This window comes from Mirounga leonina, unplaced genomic scaffold (genome assembly GCF_011800145.1).
Source record: "Mirounga leonina isolate KUSES-001 unplaced genomic scaffold, KU_Mleo_1.0 Mir_195, whole genome shotgun sequence".
NCBI lineage: Eukaryota > Metazoa > Chordata > Mammalia > Carnivora > Phocidae > Mirounga > Mirounga leonina.
Window position 1 is genome coordinate 345869 of NW_023270490.1, and position 10589 is coordinate 356457.

The window sequence follows — 10589 nt, forward strand, 5'->3', positions numbered from 1 at the left end:
CGGTTAGAGACACGAGCTTTGGCTGCAGGTAGCCGCGGCATGGGTTCCTGGCTCTGATAGTCGTGATCCTTCTTTTATTTAGCCATGGTTCACTGATGCCCAGCACTGGCCTGGACACTGGGGACAGGGCATGCAAGAGGGATATGGCTCCTGTTCTCAGGGTGCTCTTACTGGGCGGGGGGGGGGGAGGAGGATGGTAAATACACAGACATTTAAATTTAGATAAAATCATAAAGTGGCCAACATAGCCCATCCCACCTTTGGCTTCCTGAGTGGCCCCTGACACCATCCATACCAAGGGGTCATTTCTGAGTCAGTTCCATTTGACAATTGGAAGAAACCGAGGCTCAGAGGGACTCTGAAAACCCTGCTGGGAGGTTCAAGAGACTCATCAGCTGCAGGGTTTTGCCCTCCCCTTGATGCTCCATTGACCAGCCCACCAACCCCGGTCACCAGGTCCTCCCTCAGCCAACATCACCATGGTGACTCCAGAGCTGAGGATCTGGACAGTTATGAGGCAGGCACTGGCCAAGCTTGCCTGAGCGAGGCCAGCCCAGAGCCGAGAAGGTCAAGTAAAGGAATGTGCTGGGCCAGGAGGGGCTGCGGGGGACGGGAGAGCTGGTGCCTTGCCCAAAGGTAGTGACCCTCCTCAGCCACCGCCACACATGGCCAGGCAGAAATGTGGGCCAGGGGGACCAGAACTTCTGAATTTTCACAAGAAACAAAAAATCAGAATTTGGAAGTGAAATCTGCGATTCTCAAGGGTCTAAGTCAAAATTATGAAAACACCATATCAGGAAAAACAAAAACAAAACCCACATCTATTTCCAAGTTTCAACCAGGAAGCCACCAGTTTGAGATCTCCCATAAAATGCCCCCTTGCTCTGGGCAGCACTTCGTGCTCCATTTTGTGCAGTGAGAAAGGCCTTCCTGAGACAAAAGCAGGTTCTGCCCCCACCCTACCCCCCTACCCCCCCACCCCACCCCCTCCGTTTGCAGACAAAGCTCTGTGTCTGAGAAAGGATGTGACTTGCTCAAGGCCACAGAGACCCTACCTCTCAGCTCCAAACCAAAGCCGTCCCTGTCTATCACTACCTGAGATTTCACTTTTCTCGGTTCTGGTACTCGGGTATAGAACAGGCAGAATCTGCTGTTTCCTATACAAGTGCCTGCCTGAAGGAAGGCATCAAATCCTCCCTGTTGACCCCAAATATGGACTGAGGTAGCAGCTCTCTGCTCAGAGGGTTCGTCCCTGGGTCCAAACACTGGCCTCAGATAATTCCAAACAATCAGCCCACCCCTGTGCCTCAAATCCCACCCGGATTCATTCTCAACTATTACAGTATGGAGTCTTTGACACCTGTCATTGAAAGACGCAAGGACATCTCTCTGGGAAGGACTCAGTCTGGCCCTTGAGAGAATGGGCTCTGGAACGGGTTAGCGTGGAAGGAGAAGAGACTCAAAGAAGGAGCGCTGGGGCGCCTGGGTGGCTCAGTCGGTTAAGCGACTGCCTTCGGCTCAGGTCATGATCCTGGAGTCCCGGGATCGAGTCCCGCATCGGGCTCCCTGCTCGGCAGGGAGTCTGCTTCTCCCTCTGACCCTCCTCCCTCTCATGCTGTCTCTCATTCTCTCTGTCTCAAAAAAATAAATAAAATCTTAAAAAAAAAAAAAAAAAGGAGCGCTGGTCTGAAAGGTAGGACTGGGTGGAGACATCGTGGCTCGGGGGGTTCCCAAGGATGGCAGGATTCAAGAGGAGGGTACCCCAAGGGAGACTTTCATAGATGTCAGGGTCTTCCAGAGTGTGGGAAGAGGGAAAGACAGGAGGGAGGGAAGAGGAAAAAGTAGGAGCGGGGAGGGAGGAGGGCAGGAAGGAGGAAAGGAGACAGGGCGGGAGATGGAGGCAGGAATAGAACAAGCCCAGCAAAACAGGTCTGCAGCTCAGACCCGGCCCAGGGAATGAGATATCTCTGGCTGGGCAGACGGACCCCGGAAGCTCCATTAGGGCGGCCCCGGCACGGAGGTGAGAACCACAACACACGTCCAGGTGCGCACGCGCGGAGTCTGCGCCGGCGTCTATCCTGATTGGCCCGCTTGCAGCAGCCTGGACTCTGATTGGCCGGTAACCAGCCCACGTGCTGAGCGGACCTCCACTCCAGCTCCATCCCAGATCCCACACGCCAGTGGGCCTTGCAGGATGCAGCGGGGGGCGCTGGGTGGCATCGCGCGGACCTACCCTGACCCCCGGGCACATGTATGACTGGGAACCCTGGCATGACACCCAAAAGGAGCCAAGGAGTGCCTGCAAAAACAGTCCCATGTCCCACCATTGCGGTGAAACGGGAGCTCGGAATGGAGTGTAAAGGAGAACGCAGTATAAAGACCATTCTCTTCCCGGCCCGCGTGAGGCACAAGCCCCCGCGAGAGAACACATATACTGCCCCCATTTTAGAGCAGGAGACAGGTTCGGAGTGGTAACGTCACTGCAGGCGTCGCTGGCTCAGGGACTAGGACAGCATCGATGGGAACCGTCCCTGTGCCCCGTGCGGCCTTCAGAGCAGGAGCTCATCCCACCCGTGTCGCTGGCCGCCCCGCCGGGGGCAGCCCCCAAAGGAACCCTCCACAGATCAGGATCTTTATATTATAAACTGACTTTTAATAATAATAAAAAAAATCTATCATGAATTTAATGAGAAGATCTGTACATTTTAAAGTAAACCAGTGCACAACGCCCTTGCCCTCGGGGGCTCCTCTCCATCTCCCGCCAGGGGGCTAAAGCACGTCTCCATTCGTATCCGTGTCACCTGCGTCCAGCAACATGCCCACCTCTTGCAACTTAGGCCACAGTGGCAAGACAGGGAGGGTTGGCCCCTGGAGGCCCAGGGGGCCAAGATGCTGGTGGAGCTTCAAGCCTCAGGGGCAGTGGGGAACCCATTCCCGACCTCAGTCACCAGACAAGCGTAGAAAGACATCCCCTCCCTGCTACCTCAGCTGGGATGCTTCCCTGCTGGCATACAGAAGCTAGAGGGGACAAACTGCTGAGGAGATCCCAGTGTGGGTCCCTGTGCCCAGGAGGTGGGCAGGCTGGCTTCCTGTCTGGCTGGCTGGCTGAGAAATCCCAAATGCCCTGCTCTGGGCTAACATTAAAAGAATAAGTTACAGAAGCCACCACCCTGCGTTTCCAAGTGGCCCTCCGCCCCGCAGGACAGACGCCTGTGTGTGGCAGCGTCTCAGGTGGGTGGCTCAACCCCCTCCAGCCCCCAGCCCTGGTCCAGCTGCCACTCCAACCCTTGTGGCCCAGCATCCAAAGAGAGCAGAGTCATTCATGCTAACACTGACCGATTGCTAGGGAACTGAGGTGGGTGGGAAAAGGAATCATAGTCAATACCTGTAAGTGATACCTTAAGACCCTAATATTAAAAAAAGATGAAATACTGACATTTTTTGAATTTTCAATAATTTAGTTTTTCTCTTTTTTTTAGTAGAAGTGGGAAGTCGTCAACGCTACCTTATGTTGGTCCCCTGTTAGACAATATACCTTTCTTTGAAATTTAAAATGTCAAATATATAATCACACAACCCAGAGGGGAAAAAAAAAAAATCTCGACAACACCAACAACATAAAAACCCCAAAATAAACCATAGAGATTTCACACCATATAAATAAAGTCGGAGCAAATCTCGTGCCCAGGGCTGATGGCTCAAGTTCTGATGGCAGTCATGTCAGAAGCTGGTGTGGCTTTCGAGTTTCCTCTTGGTGACAGGTGGTGTGCCCTGTCCCTCTGTCTTTCCTGGCAAAGGCCCGGCTTTTCCGAGTCCACCGAGCAGGTTAGTACAGGGTTAGGGGTGAATTGGAAGCTAAGGTGAGGAGGAGGAGGAGACACGTGTGTCGCCTGGAATGTGGACTTAGAAGGAAACCAGAGGTTTCAAAAGTGCAGGTTGAGCCATCCTGAGGCAGCTGGGTCTGCAGACCTCCAGCTCCAGCGCCCGTGACTTCTCCCCTGTATCCCGGGGACTTGTGGGCAGGAGCCCAGGTCCTGGCTGCACCCATCAGCTAGCTCTGTGGGTCCCCAGCACCCCTCAGGCTTCTGGCCAAAGTGTGGAGAATGGGTCGGCCCAGGGCCAATCAGCCAGCCCCTCCGGGCGTGGGGGCACCGCTTTGTCTTCACAGGAGGGAATGGAGAAGGCTGGCAGGTTCCAGAGCAGGAAGGAGCCTTGGCCAGCTCTGGAGAAGGCCAGCACGGCCCCCGTGCCCTCCCAAACCCCAGCTCCAGAGGATGCCGCCGAGCACCGGGCAGCTGTATCTCCACGTTCAGAGGTCTCCGTCCACTGGCGGCTGGCAGAGGCGGTAGAGCCTGGCGGACAGAGGTGAAGAGCATGAGGAACAGCCAGGCAGGCCATTTTTCTGAACACATAATCCCTGCCCAGAAAACAAAACTCAATAGGTATAAGAAGATGCACGGTGAAACACATCCAGTCTGCACACGCTTTCCCCCAGCTGTCTGGCCCCCTCCAGACTGGCAGTGGGTTTACGAATATAGATGCATCTGCACATGCGTGTTGGCTGTTAAGATACGTGTGTGGGGGTGTATGTGTACATTGTGGGGGGCTGCATTCTTCCACACTTAATGGCAGACCAGACTCAGCGCTCAGCCCCTGGAGTTCTTTTCCACTTAACAGATCTTGGGAACCTCTCCGGCACCCCACGAACAGCCCCAGTTTCCCTAACATCTGCAGTGGCAAGATTCTGAGCTTCATCTGCCAAGAAGAAGGAGCCGCTACATGGGTCTCAAGCAGGAGAGACTTGACAGCTCTGCTGTGGGGAGGAGGATAGCAGGGGGACCAGCCAGGAGGCTGCCACAGGGACAGGGGCAGGACAGAGAAATAAGGCAGCGCAGCCATCGGGAGCTCGGCCCCTGGGCCCCCAGAATCCCACCTCTGCCATCTACTAGTTGTATGACCTGGGACAAGATACTTAACCTCTCTGTGCCTCAGTGTCCCCACCGGCCACCTAGAGAGAATGCTCACAGGATGGTTGTTTGGTAAAGAAATAAGACCAGTGCCTGGAGTGGTATTCGTCACTCCCCAAAGTGGGTCCCCATAAATGAGACATGAAGCCCCATCGGAACACCAGAGGGGGGGGGCCTGCCTGGCGTGAGGCTGGGAGTTTCATGCCCAGCCCAGGTCCTGGCCTTCTGGGGCGGGGGGGGGGGGGGGGGGGGGAGCAACCACTCACCGCGGTGCACCCTGGGGCATCTGATCCTTGACTCGGAGGTTTTTCGCCAGAATCTCCACCCTGGGGCCCTGGGAAGAAAGAACCATGAGGCCCAGGACCTGCCTCTGCCCCGAGTTCAGGGAGGAAATGTGTGGGTGCAGGTGGGTGGGGTGAGGGCAATAACCGGAGGCCCCAGAAGCTGAAATCCGGGGCCCCACCAGGTGGGGAGAAGGTCCTAACCTGGGGCTGGTGACACCCAGACCATCCACACAGCCCTTCATCCCACCCTGACTAAGAACCCACCATGCCCTCAGCCCACAAGGCCCTGGAGAGGCCCCGGCGGATGGGGCCGCCTCACCTGCTTCCGCATGATGTCCGTGGCCTGCATGATGCACTTGGGCAGCAGCCCGTGGCTCCGAGCCAAGATGGCCGCCTGCTCCAGGGAGACACTCAGGGTGGTCCTGCAGGGGAGGGGCGGGAGGGACCGTCGCTGCGGGGTGGGCCTCATGGCCTGCCCTCTCCCCCCACCCCGAGAACTGCCCCTTCTGCCCTCAGATAACTGCTGGACACGCTCCCTCCCCCTCAGGCCTTCTCCCTGAGAGCCCCCCCACTACCCCCTTTCCCTCCTGTCCACCCCCCACCCCTGCCCAGCCTTCCTCCTGGCAGCCAGCACTCCTGCACCCAGTAGGCATTTTACTGCTTTACTCTGGGCACCCCCTGATACATCGGCACCCCCTGATACATGAGCACCATGCACCAGGAGCTTTCCTTCGCCTGTTTTCTTCTGATATTCCCAGTGGGCCAGCTCGGAAGAGGTGCTTGGTAAGTATTTTTGTTGAAGGAATAAATGAAGTGACTCCCCTAATGCCTCACAACTTGTCAATAGGGCTTGACACGGACACATCTAGTCATCCCTCCCACCTGTTCTGAACAATTCTAGAACATGGGCTCTGCAGCCAGGCCTCTTGGATTCAAGCCTCAGCCAAAGAATCACTTTGTGACCCTCAGCAGGTCAGCGGCCCTCCCCAGGCCTTGGTCTCCTTAACCGTGAGACTGGGGTAGACCATTCCCAGGGCACTATTGACTGGGGCAGGGCGGAGGGCGGGGGGCCTGTCCTGTGCTTGGTAGGATGTTGAGCAGCATCCCTGGCCTCTGACCACGAGATGCCAACAGGACCCTCCTCTCCTCACTGTGACCATCAAAAATGTCTCCAGACATTACCAAGGGTCCCCTGGGGGGCAAAATGGCCTTGCATAGAAGCGCCTGGAAAAGGCCACACACACTGGCTGGCTATAAAGAGGAGATGAGTCAATCCCTTAACAATGGGCCTTGTGCACAGTAAGCATTCTCAACAAGCATTAATTGAGCACCTGCTGTGTGCCAGGCGCTGTTCAGTGCCAGGGTAGGGCAGAGAAAGAAAACAAGTCCCTGCGCTCACAGAGCTGGCCGATGCTGGGGGTGACCAGCAACAAACGAACACACGAGCCAAGTGCCTTGTATGTGGGGTGACGGTGGGGCCATCGGTGGTGCAGAGAGGGTGCAGTTCTAAATAGGGAAGTCAGGGGAGGCCAGTCGGAGAAGGTGACTTCTTCCCCCCACCCCTGGGACAAGCAGCAGGGACAAAGGGCGGAGAGTAGGAGGGCATCCAGTGGGGCACGGAGGCCAGTTCTGCCCCAGTGGAGAGGGGCGAGCTCACGGCGGCCAGTCAAGCAGAACCACACTGCAGACTCTCATTCACACCAACCCCAGAGTCAGGGAGCCAGAGAGTTCCACGGGCCTCCGGGGACCCCCACTCCTGCAGCCCCACTTCCCAAACGGAGGCCGAGAGAGGGCCGAGGCCGCGACTGGGCTCCACAGGCAGGGGCAGAACCGGGACTCAACCCCGGCCCCTGCCTCCTCGTCCTGGGCCCGCAAACCTCCCGGAGCCCGTCCAGCCGCCTCCTGCCCTGACGTCACAGCAGCTCACCTCTGCATACCCGTGCCACACAGGGCCATCTGGCAAGCGCCCAGGCGGTAGCAGAGCTCGGAGGAGACAGGGATGAGGCCGGCGCCCAAGCTCCCACTGGCGCCAGCTTTGGGGTGGACGAAGGACTTCATGAGGCGACAGAGCTCGTCCAGGGCGTTGATGGGGCGTATCAGCTGCAAGGTGCACGCACACACACCGGGACGTTTGCAGGAGGCCCCCATCCGGCCTTCCTCCCCATTGGCTCCCTCCTGTCCAGCTGTTACTGCAGCTGTCCCCACGGCTCACCCCTCCCGCGGTTACCACCCAGTTAACCTTCCCTGACCCCCGCTCAGGGACCATCTGCACCTCCCCACTGGCCCGCAAACTGGTGTTCGGGGTTTACGCTGTATTTCAGGCCTGACCTTCCACCTGCGCCAGGTGTGCCCCCAGCTAAGTCTGAGAGAAGTGCCCCCTCCTGTCCTCTCCAAACAGTACCTTCCTGGGAAGAGCACTTCCCCCCCCCACCCCCCACCCCCGGTGCCTCCAGCTTTTCTCAGTCCCCTGTGCAGGCATTAAATGGTAGTCTGCCAATTCCTTCTGTGTCATCTTACCATTCTGCCAGCCACACTACAGACCCCCAGAGAGCTGTGCCCACCACTTCTCTGGGAGCCCCCAGCCTCCAGCCCCAAGGCCAGTACCCCCAAAGCACGGTCAAATTCGAGGCCTGCCTGAGCCTGGGCAGGCAGTGAAGGCCTGTAGCACACACCCCTGGAAAGCCAAGCGTGCCAGGTGGGGACGTGGGCCCTGGACAGCCAGATCCCTCCGCTTCTCCAGAAAAGCGAGAAGCCTCCATTCCATTGGAAAGCTTTTGATTTTCAAACGTTGGCAACAAATTCCAATCAAACAAAAAGAACGCCATGTGGCCACATCTGGTGTGGGCCTGCTTCAGAGACATGCGTGGGTAAAGGAGGGGGGAGCAGGAAGGCGCCAGCAGGGACAAAGCCATCGCAGGAATTCTGAAGCTGGTGGGGAAGAAGCTGGAATTCCTCAAATGGGGAAGGAGTTCTCCCAGGAAGGATATTCCTGGAGGAGGGACTCCAGAGGCCTCAGGGGCTCCTTTGCCAGGATTCTGGCTGCAGTGGGACCCCGGGCCCCATCTGCTGCATCTTGACCCCAACAGCCCCCAGCTCTGCCCAAGCTCCGCGGCGGGGTGAGGGAAGGCGGGGCACACCTGGTCTATCTTCACCGCCGTGGTGCTGGCGTCCGTGGGCAGGTTAGACCGTTCCAGGTAAAATGCCCTGAGAGAGAAAGATGGGGTGAGGGTGGGGCCGCCACCCCACTGCAGCCGCTGCCCCTCTGCTCCTCCAATGACTCTCCCTGAGGGCACCTTGCCCTGCTCTCCCTGTCCACAGCCCCCTATTCCTCCAACAGCGGGGGGCCCCCTATTCCTCCAACAGTGGGGGGCCCCCTATTCCTCCAACAGCCTGGGGGGTCACCCAGCGGGAGGGAGGGAGGATGACAAGGGGGCTCCTGGGCAGCCCCCCACAGGCTCTCCTCGGATGCTACCTCTCCCTGCCTGCCGTCAGAATCAGGACCCGACCTCCCCACTGTCTATCCCCTTGTCCTACTGAATCTCTCCTCTGAGCACTTGTTACCACTTGACACGGTACAATGCTCTGTGTCTACTGGCTTATTGCTCATCTCCCCCTCTAAAAATAGGGCTCGGCCAAATTTTTTCTGTAAAGGGTCGAAGAGTAAATATTTAATGGACCGGACTGTCTCCTTCAAGATGCTACTCAGCTCTGCTGCGCTAACACGAAAGCAGCCCCAGACAGTACGTACACGAGTGACCGTGGCTGGGTGCTAATAAAACTTTATTGAGAAAGCAGGGCAACTGCCGCTCTAGAATCTGCACTCCATGAACAAGAGGCTCTGTTTGGCCACTGCTGACTCCAGAGCATCCGGAACAGAGCCTGACCCACAAAAACTCTCGCTTAACATGCGCTGAATAAAGGAAGGATGGATGAATGAATGCTCTCAGAGGCAATATTTAAAATACTCGACAAATGGCACAGGACTGATTGATGGCATCAGTCAATCCAGAGAGACACCAGTTTTAATGATACAGCTGGATATTTTCCCTGAACAAACTAATGAAAGCACCATTCTCCCATTTCCAAAGGGTAAAGCTGGGCCCCAAGACAGTAAAGCTCTTACACACCCCAAAACCCTGAACTGATTTTCAGCCTACCTCTTCCACAGGGGAAGAAGGCGAGGCAGGAGTAGGAAGGAGCTGGGCTGAGTGGTGGTAGTGGGAGCTGCCTCCCTGGGCCTGAAGCTTCCTTCTGGGCAGAGGTGGTCCCTGCTCTGCACTTCCCTCTGGGCGGGGGGGGGGGATTCTCTTCTCAGCAGGGCCAAAGCCCTGGGGACCACCGCCCCTTCCTCCCTTACCCCCAGGTTCAAGAATCCCAGGGCCCCTGCCCCAGTTCCCACTCCCACACAGAATCAAATAGGCAGCTCCTCTCAACTGGAAAAATCTGCTTTGAAGCAGAACAGACCCAGTTCAAAGCTCAGCTCAGCCACAGTCTATCTGTGCGACCTTGGGCAAGCTGGGTGTGCTCTGGGGGCCTCAGTTCTCTCATCTTTAAAGTGGGTTAGAATGGCCTACTGTGACTGCTGGGAGGATCTGAAGAGCCGGTATACACAGAGGGCCTGGCCCACTCACACACATGCTAATATCCGCCCTTCCATGGCAGTGTCCAGACTCCTGTCCCCAACATGCAGCCCAGGCAGTTACCTGAGTTTGCGGTAATACTGCTGAACCTTCTCAAGGGACTGGGCATTGATCTCCTGCTGCAAATCTTCCACAGCCTGGCTGCCTGGAGGAGGTGGCCCCTCCGCATTCTCCAGAGCTAAGAAGAAAGAAGAGGGAGGGCAGGTGTTTGGGTCCCAGTGTGCTCAGAGGCTGCAGCCATCCCCAGCGGGCCCCCCTCAGCAACCCCCAGCTCACCTTTCGTGAAGAGCACGGTGTGCAGCCTCAGGCTGGCCCCGCCCTCCAAGCGGGAGGGCAGCTTAGAGAAGTGGTAGCTGTCGAGGTAGAAGACGACCTTCAGCGCCTGCCGGCTGCCCTCAATGTGGTAGAAGATGTTGGTGTCTGTGGGAGGACATGGAGGGGCAGGGTGGCTCACCACGTGGGCCCGAGGGGAGCCCTGCCCCCTCTTCATTAGGGCAGCTTCACACCTGCCTTCAGACCTCCAGAAAGGCATCCCGGGACCTCCCTGTCTCCCCTCAAAGGAGGAGCCTCAGAATCGCTTGCCTCCCACCTTCAGAGAGGCATCCCAGGACTTCCCTGTCTGCCCACCGTAGAGCACTGGTCAGCCATCCCTGCCCTCCCGCCCGTCAGGGCTAGCCTCGAACAGCCCCATCCTCCCG

At 57.4% G+C, this 10589-nt stretch overlaps 1 protein-coding gene across 1 annotated transcript in view; it reads right to left on the bottom strand.

Moving 5' to 3' along the window:
- Positions 1-2646: 2646 nt before the first annotated feature.
- The window catches only part of PREX1 (phosphatidylinositol-3,4,5-trisphosphate dependent Rac exchange factor 1), a 176917-nt gene continuing 168974 nt past the window's right edge, over positions 2647-10589 (bottom strand). The window contains exons 34-40 of the mRNA XM_035025355.1: positions 10168-10311; positions 9955-10069; positions 8389-8455; positions 7179-7351; positions 5571-5673; positions 5234-5301; positions 2647-4352 (exon numbers count right to left, since the gene is read on the bottom strand). Coding sequence (XP_034881246.1) covers positions 4310-4352; positions 5234-5301; positions 5571-5673; positions 7179-7351; positions 8389-8455; positions 9955-10069; positions 10168-10311 — 713 coding nt within the window. The 3' untranslated portion in view covers positions 2647-4309. The remainder of the gene's footprint in view (positions 4353-5233; positions 5302-5570; positions 5674-7178; positions 7352-8388; positions 8456-9954; positions 10070-10167; positions 10312-10589) is intronic.